The 19,878-nt window shown below is 45.6% G+C and overlaps 1 protein-coding gene across 1 annotated transcript in view; it reads left to right on the forward strand.

Moving 5' to 3' along the window:
* LOC126243955 (basic proline-rich protein-like) overlaps positions 1–18,259 on the forward strand; it is a 100,774-nt gene extending 82,515 nt beyond the window's left edge. Inside the window, exon 4 of the mRNA XM_049948205.1 lies at positions 17,842–18,259. Within this exon, the coding sequence (XP_049804162.1) occupies positions 17,842–18,259 (418 nt within the window). The remainder of the gene's footprint in view (positions 1–17,841) is intronic.
* Positions 18,260–19,878: the final 1,619 nt, after the last annotated feature.

Raw genomic sequence — 19,878 nt, forward strand, 5'->3', positions numbered from 1 at the left:
AGCCACACAACACTATTTTTCAACGTAATCTCCATTCAATGCTTCGGCCTTACGCCACCTTGAAATGAGGGCCTGTACGCCTGCACGGTACCATTCCACTGGTCGATGTCGGAGCCAACGTCGTACTGCATCAATAACTACCGAGCGAGGTGGCGCAGTGGTAGCACACTGGACTCGCATTCGGGAGGACGACGGTTCAATCCCGTCTCCAGCCATCCTGATTTAGGTTTTCCGTGATTTCCCTAAATCGTTTCAGGCAAATGCCGGGATGGTTCCTTTGAAAGGGCACGGCCGATTTCCTTCCCAATCCTTCCCTAACCCGAGCTTGCGCTCCGTCTCTAATGACCTCGTAGTCGACGGGACGTTAAACACTAACCACCACCACCACCACCATCAATAACTTCTTCATCATCCGCGTAGTGCTTCCCACGGATTGCGTCCTTCATTGGGCCAAACATACGGAAATCCGACGGTGCGAGATCGGGGCTGTAGGGTGCATGAGGAAGAACAGTCCACTGAAGTTTTGTGAGCTCCTCTCGGGTGCGAAGACTTGTGTGAGGTCTTGCGTTGTCATGAAGAAGGAGAAGTTCGTTCAGATTTTTGTGCCTACGAACACGCTGAAGTCGTTTCTTCAATTTCTGAAGAGTAGCACAATACACTTCAGAGTTGATCGTTTGACCATGGGGAAGGACATCGAACAGAATAACCCCTTCAGCGTCCCAGAAGTCTGTAACCATGACTTTACCGGCTGAGGGTATGGCTTTAAACTTTTTCTTGGTAGGGGAGTGGGTGTGGCGCCACTCCATTGATTGCCGTTTTGTTTCAGGTTCGAAGTGATGAACCCATGTTTCATCGCCTGTAACAATCTTTGACAAGAAATTGTCACCCTCAGCCACATGACGAGCAAGCAATTCCGCACAGATGGTTCTCCTTTGCTCTTTATGGTGTTCGGTTAGACAACGAGGGACCCAGCGGGAACAAACCTTTGAATATCCCAACTGGTGAACAATTGTGACAGCACTACCAACAGAGATGTCAAGTTGAGCACTGAGTTGTTTGACGGTGATCCGTCGATCATCTCGAACGAGTGTGTTCGCACGCTCCGCCATTGCAGGAGTCACAGCTGTGCACGGCCGGCCCGCACGCGGGAGATCAGACAGTCTTGCTTGACCTTGCGGCGATGATGACACACGCTTTGCCCAACGACTCACCGTGCTTTTGTCCACTGCCAGATCACCGTAGACATTCTGCAAGCGCCTATGAATATCTGAGATGCCCTGGTTTTCCGCCAAAAGAAACTCGATCACTGCCCGTTGTTTGCAACGCACATCCGTTACAGACGCCATTTTAACAGCTCTGTACAGCGCTGCCACCTGTCGGAAGTCAATGAAACTATACGAGACGAAGCGGGAATGTTTGAAAATATTCCACAAGAAATTTCCGGTTTTTTCAACCAAAATTGGCCGAGAAAAAAAATGTGTTGCATTACTTATTGAACTGCCCTCGTATACACTCCTGGAAATGGAAAAAAGAACACATTGACACCGGTGTGTCAGACCCACCATACTTGCTCCGGACACTGCGAGAGGGCTGTACAAGCAATGATCACACGCACGGCACAGCGGACACACCAGGAACCGCGGTGTTGGCCGTCGAATGGCGCTAGCTGCGCAGCATTTGTGCACCGCCGCCGTCAGTGTCAGCCAGTTTGCCGTGGCATACGGAGCTCCATCGCAGTCTTTAACACTGGTAGCATGCCGCGACAGCGTGGACGTGAACCGTATGTGCAGTTGACGGACTTTGAGCGAGGGCGTATAGTGGGCATGCGGGAGGCCGGTTGGACGTACCGCCGAATTGCTCAACACGTAGGGCGTGAGGTCTCCACAGTACATCGATGTTGTCGCCAGTGGTCGGCGGAAGGTGCACGTGCCCGTCGACCTGGGACCGGACCGCAGCGACGCACGGATGCACGCCAAGACCGTAGGATCCTACGCAGTGCCGTAGGGGACCGCACCGCCACTTCCCAGCAAATTAGGGACACTGTTGCTCCTGGGGTATCGGCGAGGACCATTCGCAACCGTCTCCATGAAGCTGGGCTACGGTCCCGCACACCGTTAGGCCGTCTTCCGCTCACGCCCCAACATCGTGCAGCCCGCCTCCAGTGGTGTCGCGACAGGCGTGAATGGAGGGACGAATGGAGACGTGTCGTCTTCAGCGATGAGAGTCGCTTCTGCCTCGGTGCCAATGATGGTCGTATGCGTGTTTGGCGCCGTGCAGGTGAGCGCCACAATCAGGACTGCATACGACCGAGGCACACAGGGCCAACACCCGGCATCATGGTGTGGGGAGCGATCTCCTACACTGGCCGTACACCACTGGTGATCGTCGAGGGGACACTGAATAGTGCACGGTACATCCAAACCGTCATCGAACCCATCGTTCTACCATTCCTAGACCGGCAAGGGAACTTGCTGTTCCAACAGGACAATGCACGTCCGCACGTATCCCGTGCCACCCAACGTGCTCTAGAAGGTGTAAGTCAACTACCCTGGCCAGCAAGATCTCCGGATCTGTCCCCCATTGAGCATGTTTGGGACTGGATGAAGCGTCGTCTCACGCGGTCTGCACGTCCAGCACGAACGCTGGTCCAACTGAGGCGCCAGGTGGAAGTGGCATGGCAAGCCGTTCCACAGGACTACATCCAGCATCTCTACGATCGTCTCCATGGGAGAATAGCAGCCTGCATTGCTGCGAAAGGTGGATATACACTGTACTAGTGCCGACATTGTGCATGCTCTGTTGCCTGTGTCTATGTGCCTGTGGTTCTGTCAGTGTGATCATGTGATGTATCTGACCCCAGGAATGTGTCAATAAAGTTTCCCCTTCTTGGGACAATGAATTCACGGTGTTCTTATTTCAATTTCCAGGAGTGTATATGGAAATACGCACGTCTGTGATACCCTCGTACTGAACGAACGTTATTACACTACTGGCCATTATAATTGCTACACCACGAAGATGACGTGCTACAGACGGGAAATTTAACCGACAGGAAGAATAAGCTGTGATATGCAAATGATTAGCTTTTCAGAGCATTCACACAAGGTTGGCGCCGGAGGCGACACCTACAACGTGCTGACATGAGGAAAGTTTCCAACCGATTTCTCATACACACACAGCAGTTGAATGACCGGCGTTGCCTAGTGAAACGTTGTTGTGATGCCTCGTGTAAGGAGGAGAAATGTGTACTATCACGTTTCCGACTTTGATAAAAGTCGGATTGTAGCTGTCGCGATTGCGGTTTATCGTATCGCGACATTGCTGCTCACGTTGGTCGAGATCCAATGACTGTTAGCAGAATATGGAATCGGTGGGTTCAGGAGGGTAATACGGAACGACGTGCTGGATGCCAACCGCCTCGTATCACTAGCAGTCGAGATGACAGGCATCTTATCCGCATGGCTGTAACGGATTCTGCAGCCACGTCTCGATCCCTGAGTCAACAGATGGGGACATTTGCAAGGCAACAACCATCTGCACGAACAGTTCGACGACGTTTGTAGCAGTTTGGACTATCAGGTCGGAGACCATGGCTGCGGTTACCCTTGACGCTGCATCACAGACAGGAGCGACGGCGATGGTGTACTCAACGACAAACCTGGGTGCAAGATTGACAAAACGTCATTTTTTTCGGATGAATCCAGGTTCTGTTTACAGCATCATGATGGTCGCATCCGTGTTTGGCGACATCGCGGTGAACGCACATTGGAAGCGTGTATTCGTCATCGCCATACTGGCGTATCACCCGGCGTGATGGTATGGGGTGCCATTGGTTACACGTGTCGGTCACTTCTTGTTCGCATTGATGGCACTTTGAACAGTGGACGTTACATTTCAGACGTGTTACAACCCGTGGCTCTACACTTTATTCAATCCCTGCGAAACCCTACGTTTTAGCAGGATAATGCACGACCGCACGTTGCAGGTCCTGTACGGGCCTTTCTAGATACAGAAAATGTTCGACTGCTGCCCTGGCCAGCACATTCTCCAGATCTATCACCAACTAAAAACGTCTGGTCAGTGGTGGCCGAGAACTGGCTCGTAACAATACGCCAGTCATTACTGTTGATGAACTGTGGTATCGTGTTGAAGCTGCATGGGCAGCTGTACCTGTACACGCCATCCAAGCTCTGTTTGACTCAATGCCCAGGCGTATCAAGGCCGTTATTACGGCCAGAGGTGGTTGTTCTGGGTACTGATTTCTCAGGATCTATGCACCCAAATTGTGTGAAAATGTAATCACATGTCAGTTCAAGTATAATATATTTGCCCAATGATACCCGTTTATCATCTGCATGTCTTCTTGGTGTAGCAATTTTAATGGCCAATAGTGTATATTATTCGAGCTTTCACGAGACACTACTATTTTTCTATCGTGTATGTAACTTAGCCAGGGCACACTTTTATTATTTATCACACAAACCATTATTTGTTAGCAGTGCTGGAAAGTAAACAGAATACAGCTCAGTGACGAGCCTCGGGCCTGTCTGGCGATATTCTTGGCAGCTCGTCTGCAGAGCGAACCGCGGAAGTGGGTGCTGATCACCAGGAGCAGCGCTAAACGGCAAGGCGGGGCGGGGCGCGTCGCGGAGCCGCACGGTGGCGGAGGGCCAGCCAGCATCAGCGGGAAGCGGCGGCCGGGTTATTTATTTGTTTGCCCGCTTGTTTGTTTCCAGGCGGGCGGGCGAACATCTTAAAACGTCAAGTGGCCCGCCACACGCCGTGTGTGCGCTCTGACTCAGGCGCCTTTTGTTTCGGCACTCCCACAATTTCGGCAGCTGCGCGCTGCCATCCGCCCTCTGCTTCACATCTCGCTCTTAACTTGCCGCGTCATGCAGATTTCTGTTTTTTCTGGTTACTCAAGAAATTATTGCAGTGCGTAAACGAGTTCCAGTAGACAACTTGCACGTATTCGATACTCAATTTTTCCTGTAACAGTATAGCCTCGTTTATTTTCGATAAAATACGTGACAGTTCTACGTCGTAATCTGACACTAACTAAGCAAGTCACTCCAGCGAACCGTGTAGCGTGTTAAAAGGAAAAGTAACGTGAGCCTTAATCAGTGCAGATGGAGATAGCCAGAACCGTGTGTCGCGTCTCCCCTTAGTTGCTGACTTGATTTGACCGACAATGAATTATGGGCTGGCTCCTTTGTAACGTCGTGAGAAGTGAGAGGGAGGAAAAGCCTTATTCAGTTACTCAGGTGAGCCAACGGAGAGGACTGTTTCCAGGCAGAAAATAATCCGGATTTCAAACAGATATTGTTTACACAGTCGAAAAAATTAGCTTCACATACATACCTCACTGGGAAAGGTGTCTTACAGTGGCTTTACTCTTATGGCACTCTGGCTTAACACCTTCAAAAGACAGTTACGTCACAGCAAACTGTTGCGCTTATTCTAACAATATTGGTCCATAGTCGCCACAGATGCGTCACATTCCATGATTCGTTCAGCTTACCTACAAAGAATACTTATGTTTCATTCTGTACCCTTAATTGTTTAGCGTTGTAAGAGACGAGTACTACGTAACGAATCGTTTTTAACTCCACAGAAACATGAATCTCGGTTCACTAGTAGAGACAAGACCAGAATTCTCTTGTTATCTGACACACACAATAAGACACTCATTGTTTCTGTTGTTCCCGTTTAAAAAAATATACTTTTTCCCCGGCGAAAATACTCTTTTTCCTTGCTAAGTGACAGTACGTTTTCTGTAGTTTTTTCCCACGGAACTGTATAACTTATCAATCCTTTGAATGGTTAACGTTTTATACACTGACGAAGAACTTTCTGAAAAAAAATAATAAAAGTAACGGAGGGAAGAAGTTTTGGAAAGACTTCTGATGTGCAGCAACATACACGCTGCATATTTTCGTATTACGAAATTATAAATTCGAATTGCACCAAACACAGTACGTTAGTTTCCGGAGCGTTGAAATCGAGATTGCGATGTCCTTTGTAAGCCAGTCGTATCCCATGCCACGTGATCTCGCCAGTCGATGACAGCAGATATTCAGAGCATAGGACACGTGTTATAGTCAGCCAATAGGGAGATCACTGTTACGTAGCGCGAACACACAAAGAGGAAAAATTAATGGTTTACATTAATGTACATAGTATAGCTACAAGAATTAATATTGGTCGCCAAGATTAATAAGCTACAAGAGAAACGAAGCTTTCACATGTACTATTGATACTTCTAGCGTGTGTTATACTTTAAGATACACGACACAAATGTGCCAGTAAATTTAAAATAATGACATAAATATCAGGTCTTGTGGGCTCGAAATTCTTGTAAGTGGCTGGTCCTCAAAGTGTTCACTTTTAAACGCTCTGTCGTTTAAGAAATTCATCCCACGTTCTCACACGTAACATAATTCATCTTTCGTAAAAAGAAATTTACTTCGAAAGTAACGCTTTTCAAACCACCGTTCGCAATACTATCCCGAGACTGTTAGAAATAGGTTCGATTTAGCAGTTGCCAGAAAGCGCCAGAAAACAGGTGTTATTTCGCGTGCGCAGCTGCATTGGTGTAGAAAGCCCGAATGTTCGTATGTACAGGGTGTTTCAAAAATGACCGGTATATTTGAAACGGCAATAAAAACTAAACGAGCAGCGATAGAAATACACCGTTTGTTGCAATATGCTTGGGACAACAGTACATTTTCAGGCAGACAAACTTTCGAAATTACAGTAGTTACAATTTTCAACAACAGATGGCGCTGCGGTCTGGGAAACTCTATAGTACGATATTTTCCACATATACACCATGCGTAGCAATAATATGGCGTAGTCTCTGAATGAAATTGCCCGAAACCTTTGACAACGTGTCTGGCGGAATGGCTTCACATGCAGATGAGATGTACTGCTTCAGCTGTTCAATTGTTTCTGGATTCTGGCGGTACACCTGGTCTTTCAAGTGTCCCCACAGAAAGAAGTCACAGGGGTTCATGTCTGGCGAATAGGGAGGCCAATCCACGCCTCCATTCAGGAAATTAAAGACGTCAGCCGTGCGATGTGGCCGGGCACCATCTTGCATAAACCACGAGGTGTTCGCAGTGTCGTCTAAGGCAGTTTGTACCGCCACAAATTCACGAAGAATGTCCAGATAGCGTGATGCAGTAATCGTTTCGGATCTGAAAAATGGGCCAATGATTCCTTTGGAAGACATGGCGGCCCAGACCAGTACTTTTTGAGGATGCAGGGACGATGGGACTGCAACATGGGGCTTTTCGGTTCCCCATATGCGCCAGTTCTGTTTATTGACGAAGCCGTCCAGGTAAAAATAAGCTTCGTCAGTAAACCAAATGCTGCCCACATGCATATCGCCGTCATCAATCCTGTGCACTATATCGTTAGCGAATGTCTCTCGTGCAGCAATGGTAGCGGCGCTGAGGGGTTGCCGCGTTTGAATTTTGTATGGATAGAGGTGTAAACTCTGGCGCATGAGACGATACGTGGACGTCGGCGTCATTTGGACCGCAGCTGCAACACGGCGAACGGAAACCCGAGGCCGCTGTTGGATCACCTGCTGCACTAGCTGCGCGTTGCCCTCTGTGGTTGCCGTACGCGGTCGCCCTACCTTTCCAGCACGTTCATCCGTCACGTTCCCAGTCCGTTGAAATTTTTCAAACAGATCCTTTATTGTATCGCTTTTCGGTCCTTTGGTTACATTAAACCTCCGTTGAAAACTTCGTCTTGTTGCAACAACACTGTGTTCTAGGCGGTGGAATTCCAACACCAGAAAAATCCTCTGTTCTAAGGAATAAACCATGTTGTCTACAGCACACTTGCACGTTGTGAACAGCACACGCTTACAGCAGAAAGACGACGTACAGAATGGCGCACCCACAGACTGCGTTGTCTTCTATATCTTTCACATCACTTGCATCGCCATCTGGTGTTGAAAATTGTAACAACTGTAATTTCGAAAGTTTGTCCGCCTGAAAATGTACTGTTGTCCCAAGCATATTGCAACAAACGGTGTATTTCTATCGCTGCTCGTTTAGTTTTTATTGCCGTTTCAAATATACCGGTCATTTTTGAAACACCCTGTATAAGGCACTAAGAGAGCTTGCATTACGCCATAAAAGAAACAGGACATCAGAGGATACTCCAAGAGCATCGGAATTTCGTGAGCCATACTAAAATGTTTTATTAATACTATTGTCATCGTTATTTCTTCTTTCCTTTACACGGGTCTATTTACGTGGTTTGCTTACAAACTTAACACTTATTTTTCTTCATTTATTTTTCAAATATACGACGCCATCCTCCCCTTGAGGAAATCTGTCGTATATTATCACGTCATTTCCCCGTTCTCTTGGTCTTAATTCTCTGGTATTTACTATTCTCGTTTTGACTCAGATTCAATGCCAACACACATTCCCAAACGAGTTATGACAGATTTTATATGCATACTTACAGCAAGTGCAATGCGAAAAACAGCAGCAAATTACTATTATTATTATTAGTACTACTAGTAGTAGTACTTGTATTAAACCTAGATTCATGGCTATAGAACAATGTTAGATCTGTTTCTTTAGATATAACACACACTGTTGTTCAATAATCAAATTAGGAATATCATTCAGTCTTTTCCTGCAACTCGTAGACCATCAAAGTTAGTTACTACATGTTTCAATGTAAACTAATTGTATGTTGGATGCATTTAATTTTCCCCCAATTCCTCGCAACAATCAGATTCCGTATTTACGCCAGGAAAAATGTTCTCCCCAGTGACACCGGTCTGTATTACCATATTCTTCTGAATATGTACCTGAGATACATAACCCTTGCAATTATTATGATATATTAATAAGCCTACAGCATTGTTTGTTTGGCCATTGGATGTTCTGGCCAACGACTCTTGTTTCCGAGTTTGACTCGTAGTGAAAGGAAACTGCAGTCATGACGACATCTTGATATCACGTGGGAAATCAGAGAGTGCGTTCACAAGAGGAGACCACATAGTCACAAGCCTTACTTGGCCTCATGTATGGTGGGGAATAGGACATGGGGAGAAATGTCGCGCCTAATTGGAATACCTACCCGCTCGTGTTTGGCGGGTTAGAGAGAGTACAGTATTGACACCCGCATTTTTACAATGTGTAGAGCGTGGAACTGAGTAACTTCTACATGCGGCCCAGGCCACCCAAATGGTTAGTGGAAAGTTCCTGAGTGTGGGTTTCAATGTTTCACGGAATACTGAGGAGGGACACTGAATATAGAGCACTTAAGATAACGAATTTTAAGCCGCACTTCACTGGTGTCAGTCGAACTCTCGCTGCGAGCTATTGAGGTCCAAACACAACGCGCACAGTGCAAGTGTAAGGAGTCGAGTTCACGTCGTGACTTAGAATCTTTCTGCGAGTAAGACCAAATAAGAACTTAAAAGTTTTCATAGAGAACTGTGTTGGTACACAGTGTGGAATTAACAGGTTGATCGACTGTCCTTCAACCGAGTCTTCATTTTGTGAATTTGACTGGCTGCTAGAGCTGCTGAGATAACTAATACCGCTACAGAAGAGTTACGTTTGAGTGAATAAAGTACTGAATTTCAAAAGTATTCCTCGTGTCGCCTAGTTTGTTTGATATTATCAACTCCTGCTGCAATCGTTTACGTACTCTGTAGTTAACAAGTCTATAAAGAACTCACATACTTGTAATTTTTTTAAAAATAGGGACCTTTTTTGCAACTGCGTGCGATCGGTCTATTGTATTACAGTTCATAGGCCCGAATTAATTCTGATAAATCCGATCATGCATTTCTGCTACGTTTATCCAAACAGGGGGATAGCTAGCAAAGTCGAACCTGCATGTTCGATATCGGCATTAATGCCTGGCCAGTATAGTCAAGGTTCTGCCAATACCTTTAGCCTCAATGTCTTTCAGTGTTGTGCGTATTCTCTTTGGCTATGGTTGCCCTATACCACTGCTGTTACACTTATTTGTATGCAGTCGGTTTTCCTCTGCCGTTGGCGGGCTTAACGTGACAGCACAGCGCTTCTGTTGCCAGGAGGAAACGTTTTGCTGGCGTAAATGGTGCCAAGCAGAGGGAGCTGATCAAACACTTACTAGCTTCAACAACGCTGACTAACAGGTAGCAGACGACTGATATTTGACTGCCTTGGTGGAGTATGATGTCTGCGCAGCAGTTCCTATAAATTTGGCCACAGTAATTTATGTTGCTCAAGAATGATTGATGTTGCTCCAAATCTCTGACCGAGCGTGGTACCCGTGATCAACACATTGGACTCGCATTCGAGAAGAGGGCGATACAATTCAAATGGCTCTGAGCACTATGCGACTTAACTTCTGAGGTCATCAGTCGCCTAGAACTTAGAACTAATTAAACCTAACTAACCTAAGGACATCACACACATCCATGCCCGAGGCAGGATTCGAACCTGCGACCGGAGCGGTCGCTCGGCTCCAGACTGTAACGCCCAGAACCGCACGGCCACTCCGGCCGGCGGCGATACAATTCCGCGTCCGTCTTAGGTTTTCCTTAATTTCCTCAAATCACTTCAGGTAAACGCTGGGGCAGTTCCTTTGGAAGGGTACAGCTGATTTCTTTCTCCATCCTTGAATAATTCTTGTGCTCTGTTGCTAATTATCTCGTTGAAGACGGAACGCTAAATCCTAACCTTCCTTCCTTTCTCCTTTCTCTCAAGTCTTTGGGGGCAGGGATATTATCCAGCGTGGACTGACGTGAGTCTGTGTATGGCCGAGACATTTAACACTAAGCTAGAAAAAAAAGTGCGCTTATTTAATTCTTGTTAGAGTCCACAATCTTTGTCTATCAAACAGCTGTTTCATAAAATTGTTGAGGTGTTGCTCCTGGGTAGATTTACTAGCTATGACGTAATCAAAATATATAGCTGTAAAAATGCGGTTCTGCTTTGAGCTATCACAAACTCTTCTTCTTTAATGCCCAAAAATGTTTCGGTGAAGTTTCATCATCATCAGTGGGTTCCATTATTCTCTGTCAAATAACATGTGAAGAAATTTTGCTTCATAATACATAACAGTTTTGAGATAATAGTATTTACATTTACGAAATTATCAACAGAAATCTTATATACCTTATTATCTCATACTGATGTTTAGGTGGCTGCCTACCATTTGCAGTAATGCTGATATTTTTCTCTGTTTTGTCATCTGAAATCAGTCAGGATTTTTTTAAATATTTTGTTACGTATATTTATCAAAATGTTTAGCCTAAAATGAAACTACTGCTTTTATCCAACTTGCTAGTGTTAGATTATAGAACTATTAACATTAACTTACATTCTGATGTGAACACTGATTTATTACTTTCGTCAGTTAAGTCCCATAGTGCTCAGAGCCATTACTTTCGTCTTTAAATGGCTCTGAGCACTATGGGACTTAACAGCTATGGTCATCAGTCCCCTAGAACTTAGAACTACTTAAACCTAACTAACCTAAGGACAGCACACAACACCCTTTAGTCTTTAAGTATCGTTTTTCAGGTTAGAGTCATAGTTTTCTCAAATGAGGTAAGGATATGTGATTTGAATGAGCTATGTGAATTGGTGAGTGAGAGTGACAACTTAAGTGTGTAAATTAAGTGTGCTTACTTTTTCTTGATTCGGCTTTTTCATGCCTGTACTGACACGCATTGTGTCGCAGTGTATCAGATATTCTCTTCTTCCACCAACTTTTTTGTTTCTGGGCGGGAATTCCGAATTTTTTAACGACAGTAGGCTTTGGTGTGTGTGTGTGTGTGTGTGTGTGTGTGTGTGTGTGTGTGTGTGTGTATGTGTGTGTGCGCGCGTGTGTGTGTGTTCTGCGCCTTGATCTTCTGATATTCATTCATTATTTCTTTCCCTTCTACTATGGCTTTCTTCTGTTATAAGTTCGTGTGGAGGGCTGTAGAGCATTTAAGAATTTTTGTCGATTTTTATGTCCGTTGGTCTATGGTTCACGCCCATGAGGTTCTCTGGAAGTGTAGAGTGACTGCGCCTACTCTTAACTGCCCCTTAGTGTTCATAGTATTTAATAATGAAATTTCTACCTGTTTGTCCGACATAAATTGAGTTGTAGTGTTGACATGTGAACTGTTAGACTGAAAACGTGTTGTATTTGTCTGTTTTAGTATAGGGTGTCCACAGTTTCTTTTGTACACACTTCAAAAACAGTTTTGCGTCACCTAGGTTACGAGAGTTTCGGAAGCTGTACAGTAAATTGGAACAGAGATCAACATAAACAACATTTCCGTCTTTTTTATTGCTCATGAAAACCACACATTGCATGTTGTACCACCACACAGCGAGACCTTCAGAGATGGTGGTGCAGATTTCTGTACACACCGGTACTTCTAATACCCAGTAGCACGTCGTCTTGCATTGATGCATGCCTGTATTCGTCATGGTATACTATCCCCAAGTTCATCGAGGCACTGTTGGTCCAGATTGTCCCAGTCCTCAACAGAGATTCGGCGTAGATCCCTCAATGTGGTTGGTGGGTCATGTCGTCCATAAACAGCCCTTTTCAATCCATCCCATGCATGTTCGATAAGTTTATGTCTGGAAAACATGCTGACCACTCTAGTCGAGAGATGTCGTTATCGCCGGCCGAAGTGGCCGTGCGGTTAAAGGCGCTGCAGTCTGGAGCCGCAAGACCGCTACGGTAGCAGGTTCGAATCCTGCCTCGGGCATGGATGTTTGTGATGTCCTTAGGTTAGTTAGGTTTAACTAGTTCTAAGTTCTAGGGGACTAATGACCTCAGCAGTTGTGTCCCATAGTGCTCAGAGCCATTTGAACCATTTTTGAGATGTCGTTATCCTGAAGGAAGTCATTCTCAAAATGTGCACGATGGGGGCCGAATTGTCGTCCACGAAGACGAATGCCTCGCCAATATGCTGTAGATATGGTTGCAATATCGGTCGGAGGGTGGCAATCACGTATCGTACAGCCGTTACGGCGCCTTCCGTGACAACCAGCGGTGTACGTCGGCCCCACATAATGCCACGCCAAAACAGCAGGGAACCTCCACCTTGTGTCACTCGCTGGGCAGTTGTCTAAGGCGTTCAGCCTGACCGGGTTGCCTCCAAACACGTCTCCGACGATTTTCTGGTTGAAGGAATACGCGACACTCATCGGTGAATAGAACGTGATGCCAATCCTGAACGGTCCATTCGGCGTTTTGTTGGGCCCATCTGTACCGCGCGGCATGGTGTCGTGGTTGCAAAGATGGTCCTCGCCATGGACGTCGGGAGTGAATTCGCGCATCAGGCAGCCTATTGCGCACAGTTTGAGTCGTAGCACGACGTCCTGTGGCTGCACGAAAACCATTACTGAACGTGGTAGCGTTACTGTCAGGGTTCCTCCGAGCCATAATCCGTAGGTAGCCGATCATCCACTGCAGTAGTAGCCCTTGGGCTGCCTGAGCGATGCATGTCATCGACAGTTCCTGTCGTTCTGTATCTCTTCCATGACCGAACAACGTCGCTATGGTTCACTCCAAGACACCTGGATACTTCCCTCGCTGAGAGCCCTTCCTGACACAAAGAAACAATGCGGAACCGATCGAACCGCGGTATTGACCGTCTAGGCATGGTTGTACTGTAGCTCCCTCCTGGCGGAATGTTTGGATCTGATCGGCTCTCGGACCCCCTCCGCCTAATAGGCGCTGCTCCTGAGTGCTTGTTTACATCTTTTCGCGGGTTTAGTGACGTCTCTGAACAGTCAAAGGGTCTGTGTCTGTGATAAAATATCCACAGTGAACGTCCATCTTCAGGAATTCTGGAAACCGGGGTGATGCAAAACGTTATCTGATGTCTGTTCAATAGGCTACTTGATTGTCCTTGTTTATTGAAAATATTGGCAATCCTGTGAGCTGCTTTGGTTTTGTAGGTGAGTGTGCGGCATTTGTTTGTTGTGGTTGTTTCTTGTTCAGATGAGTTGTGTGTGTAACTGTGCTTGTACATCAGTGTTGATCTCTTTCTTACTGTGCTTTTTTCCATTTTTGTTCTAATTTTGAGGTTTACTTTGTCTGTCATGTTTGATTTTTATTCGTTTCTACAGATATATGTCTCATTGGCGGTAGCGCATTTTGGTAGCTGTCCCGGCTGACTAGAGTTTTATTGAGCCTGTATAGCATTTATCGGAAACAATGTGTGTGTGTGTGTGTGTGTGTGTATGTGTATGTGTGTTTGTATGTGTGTGTGTGTGTGTGTGAGTGTGTGTGTGTGTGTGTGTGTGTGTGTGTGTGTGTGTGTCTGAGTTTCTGTTTATGACTGTACTTTTGATGGTGGGCTTCTTGTACAAGGAAAATCGATTTTGGATGATGTGTCTATATATTGTAGTGTCTAAGAAATTAGACATTTTCTCATTTTCTGATTCTATGGTGTATTTTATCTGTGGGCAGTCTGTGTTTATGAAATTGTGGAGCTGTATATGATCCGATGTTGACATATGATGTCATTTCCGTAACGATACCAATCTACTATCCTATGTTGTTCTCAGTGTCATTAAGAATGTGTTAAGTAGGAGCCCACAGTGAGTCCATTATGATATGAGTAGCTCCGGTTGTGAAATGAGAAATAACTGTAAATTTTTATTTATTTTAGAATATTTGTAACCTCTTCTGTATGTGGCTTGACAACGTCATTTCGTTGCTGTCGGTGTTGTTCGATGATGTCGATGTTTTCTTTAATGGAGATGTTGGTGAACAAGGATATTACGAGGGTAAGTCAATTATTATCCGCAATTTAGTTATTTTTCTTTTTCTTTTGGTACTACTGTCGTTTTACGTTGATGGGCATGCTTAGTTTATTTGTTGTTATATCTTTGCAATTTTCAAGCAGCTAGGTTAGTTTCGTTGTCGCTGCCGTGCTGTTAATCATGGCTGCTCCGCTGTCTATTTGCGCCAAAGAAGAGCAACGTTCAGTGATCCGTTTTTTGTGGTCGGAAGGCGTATCAGGGGCCGAAATTCATCGAAGACTTTCGGTACAGTAAGGGAAACAGTCTTTTGCCACAACGGAGTGTCAACGTATGGATTGAAAAATTCCGAAATGGTTGCACAAGCGTTACGCACGATGAAGGAGCCGGACGACCGTTTACCGTCACAAATGAAGAAACCATTGAGCGTTCACGAGTAATGATTCTCTTAGACAGACGATTAACTATTTACGAAATGGTACATCGTCTGCAAATTAGTGACGGTTCTGCTTCCGAAATCATCCACAACAGACTTGGGGTTCATAAAGTTTGTGGGAGATGGGTCCCAAAACAACTCGCACAGTTGCATAAACAAACGCGCTTGGACATCTGCAAGAAACGTTTGGAAAGCTATAGTAACGAAGGGGACAACTTCTTAGACAGGATCATTACTGGTGACGAAACATGGAGCCATCTTTACGAGCCGAAGAGTAAACGGCAGAGTATGGAATGGAAACATCCAAATTCGTCGTGCAAGAAAAAGTTCAAGACCCATCCGTCCGCAGGAAAACTAATGCTTACGGTTTTTTGGGACGCACAAGGTCCAGTACTGGAACATTATGGGGAAAGGGGCACAACAATAAACAGTGTACGTTACAGTGAGATCCTTAGTGCCACGCTAAGGCCTGCAGTTCGAAGCAAACGGCGAGGATTGCTGTCAAAAGGTGTTGTGTTGTTGCACGACAATGCCCGTCCGCATTCTGCTTCCCACACTGCTGAAACGCTCCAGAAACTCAAATTTGAGGTACTGAATCATCCTCTATATAGTTACGATCTTGCCCCTTCTGACTATCACTTGTTTGGTCCACTCAAAAAGGCATTAAGGGGCCGTCGATTTACCTCGGACGAAGCAGTGAAAGAGGCAGTACATTCCTGGCTCGCAGCTCAACCGAGAACCTTCTTTTATGAGGGCATCAGGAAGCTTGTACAACGATGGACCAAGTGCGTTGAAACGCAAGGAGACTATGTCGAAAAATGATGTTCTTGCAAGTCTGCTATTTGATTACAATAAAATTTTATAACTACTTTGCGGATTAAATGAAACAGCAAGTTTACTGTTACCAGTCACTTTTTATTTATCTCCACGACGCGTTTCAAAGGTTTAAACCTCCATCATCAGGTGGATTTACATTTGTTGATGTGACATTTGTGTGTGTGTTGTTTTACGATTTTTTGGAGGAACTTGTGGCACTGTCTAGTCGAGAAACAATACACTTTTTCAGAACATGGTTTTGGGTTTCTTTTGAGAAAAAATTAAACGTGTATCTAACAGTAAACATAAAATAAGAAAAATAAAGTACCAGCAGTGGTCACAGGTTCCTTCCACTGTCGTAACACATCACATGCATCTAAGAGTAAACATAAAATAAGAAAAATAAAGTACCTCCAGTGGTCACAGGTTCCTTCCACTGTCGTAACACATCACATGCATACTGTAATATTTTGTAAACAATTATGGCGTCGGAAACTATTGGGTGCATGGATCGATAGCAGAAGAGAAAACATTGTCACAAAGTACAAAGAATATACGTATTGCAGAATAAATTTTTGAGGGATTTGGAGGTGTTGTTTGAGGCCAGAAAGTAACGCACATATTTTTTTCTTCAACAATTCCTTATTGAACATAATGATAATTACATACATGGAAGAATGGTGTGTTATCTACATATCCTATTTTTCCATGTAGTCTCCATCCCGCTCTATGGCCTTCCTCCAGCGCCAAACAAGGGCCTGTATACTTCGTCGATACCAATCCTTGTCCTGGCGGCGGAGCCAGTGCTTCATTGTGTGAATCAACTCGTGATCGTCCTCAAAACGTCTTCCACGAAGGGCATCCATTAATGGCCCAAAGAAATGGAAGCTCACTGCAACATGTGAGGCTCTCCGTGGATGGTCTCCCCGATCGTTGCCAATCGTGGAGCTCCGCCGAACCGCCTTCTAATGACCTCACCCTCCGTAGCCAGCGACTAACTGTACTTCTGTCGACACCAGATGCTCCATAGACTTTGTGAATATTCCCCACAGTTTCCTTCTCTACAATGAGAAATTCAATGACGGCACGTTGCTTGTAACGTAATTCATCTACAGACGCCATTTTGAAACTGTCCTGCAGCTACACTACCTGTCGGAAGTGACGGAAACTTGGCGCGCTCACTCAGGAGACTTGAAATAATACACACGTAACGTTTCGCACTTTCTTGGGCAACCCTCGTACTTGCGTGAGTCAGACAGTTTGTCAGATCGTTCACCACAAATTAGTGAAAAACGTACGTCAGAGTGTTAACTCGTCGTTCTGACCTGTCTGGGCTACCTCGTCCTATGTGTCGAAGTACAATGTACGCCAAATGATAACAGACTGTGGTATCTGAAAAAAAATCCAAATATTACATATTGTAGATAGAAAATAGGGCAGAGAACTGATATTGTTGCTCAATCCTTTGTTCACGCGGTGGATTCCGTAAAGTAAAGATTAAGCAGTAACTATCGGCTGACAGTCCATGGGATGATACAGAAACTCTCCGTGAGAATACATACCCAGTTACAACTGTAGGTTACTGTCCCGTCTCTGAAAAAGTGCATTATGATTCTGAAAGTTATATTTTCTGTTGCAGTGATGTGGTGATTGATGTTTCAGTTTGCTTAGTCTCTTGGACATTTTTTTTTTTTTACCATTCAGCTTTTACAAACGCAACTACAGTTGCACATGTGGAGTCCGAATTTGCTCTAGTTCTAGTCATGCGTCGTTTCAAACTTGAAACTTGGTGCCTTGTCTGGGACGGCTGCTGATGAATTAAACATGCGTGTGCCGGAGCGGTGACCTGTCACCCGTCCCGGTGGTAAGTGCTCCGCCCGCTGTGCAGTTGCGGCAGGGCGGAGGTGAGCGCGGAACGCCGGCGGACGGCGCAGCAACAGCTTCGTGCGTGTCGCCGCCGCCGGCGGAGAGGAGGCGGCGTCATCTCCCGGGCCGCAGCGCCGCCGCCCGCCCGATCGATAGCATCTATCGAGAAGTTTTTCGACAGTTGTTGGCGCCTGCCGAGGCGCCTCCCACGCACCGGCGCGGCGACGGCGACGGCGACGCCGCTCCTCGTTCATCCACCTCCGGCCGCCGGCGGACACGTGCACTGCACCGGCACCGGCACCGCCACTGCCTCGGCCGCAAAGCCACCAGGCAGCCACATACAAGCAGACTCCAACCGACGTTCTTCCGTGCCTCAAACAAGGGCTGTTAGGTGACATGGTAGTAGAACTTCCGTGCTAATAACGTCTGCAACGAATACCACAGCAGCCGGCATTATCCCAAGTGTGGATTATAGCGGATCCCGTATGATCCCGGCAGGTTGCTGATCTGTACGAGATCACTAAAAGAATTTTGGATGCCAAATTTAAGGATTATGCAGTCATTCTCGGTATCGGCCTTGCTGCAGTGGATACACCGGTTCCCGTAAGATCACCGAAGTTAAGCGTTGTCGGGCCTGGTCGGCACTTGGATGGGTGACCATCCAGGCCGCCATGTACTGTTGCCATTTTTCGGGGTGCACTCAAGTCTCGTGATGCCAATTGAGGAGCTACTCGACGGGAATAGTAGCGGCTTCGGTCAAGAATACCATCATAACGACCGGGAGAGCGGTGTGCTGACCCCACGCCACTCCTATCCGCATCCTCCATTGAAGATGACACGGCGGTCGGATGGTCCAGGTAGGCCACTCGTGGCCTGAAGACGGAGTACAATGATTCTTGCGATATTTCACTTTAATAATATTTTTGCAGCAGCAGTAACACTAGATATCTACACTGTTCTCTAAATCCACACGGTACTATATTATAATGTCATAAAAAAATTTCACTGACCGAAGCAGAAAATTAAAACCTCTTTAAGTCTCTTAGAAAGTCGCCATTGTGCACTCAGTAGCCACATAAACGACTAACACAAAAATTTCTCGTTCGATTGCACTACAACTGATATTTCAAAGAATTTCTCTCTCTCTGACATCTGAATTCATTTGACTTGTGGAAGTCAATCCTTCATTTGAGGTGAAGATATCCCACTATATTATCAGTGTCGAATGCGGTATTAACTTCTGCGTTCAAGACATCGCGCTTCGTTTGAATGTATTCTAACATGCAGATTGCAAGACCTTCTGATAAACTGCGCACTGTTTGGCACAAAGCTGCCTTAGAAATTTTTACCCAGATGCTTAAAGGAATATCTGAGTTGCATTTCGTCAATAAAAGCAAGTGAAAATCTGTGTTTTGTTTTAGAGGAATGGGGAAAACTGACCGCTTACAACTGGCACCGCTATTTAGTTTTGAATAATCTTATTTTAGGTATTTGTTTGGACTCGGTAGTAACAGGAAATTTTGTTTTTTACTAATAACCAGATATGAAACAGGTATATCAATTTACCGTAGCAGTGGTGCTAAAATTTGTAGGTTTTTAAAGCTTTTTTTTAAAGCGAGCTTGGTAAGAAATTCTGTGGCTTCTGAAAGATTGGTATCATCTTTCTGATGAAAGGATTCAACTTACAAATTAACACGTCGTAGAGGGCGCATGACGGTTTTTTTAGGCCAGACGGTAGTTTGAGGTGCTCTGATGAACGCTCACCAGCCGATACGCAGCAAAGGAAGTCAGACAGCGTTAAGAGTGAGGACAGTAAACTGTCGAAGTATTCGTAATAAAGTTCCCGAATTTACTGCACTCTAGGAAAGTTCTAGCGCTCAAATTGTTCTTGGTTCCGTGAGCTGGCTGAAACCCGAAGTAGTAAGCTCCAAATATTTAGCGAGTCGTGGAACGTATATTGGGATGACAGATTGCAGGCAATAGCAGGGGGTTGTTCATTACAGTTGGCAA

The sequence above is a fragment of the Schistocerca nitens genome, chromosome 1 (assembly GCF_023898315.1).
Source record: "Schistocerca nitens isolate TAMUIC-IGC-003100 chromosome 1, iqSchNite1.1, whole genome shotgun sequence".
Taxonomy (NCBI): domain Eukaryota; kingdom Metazoa; phylum Arthropoda; class Insecta; order Orthoptera; family Acrididae; genus Schistocerca; species Schistocerca nitens.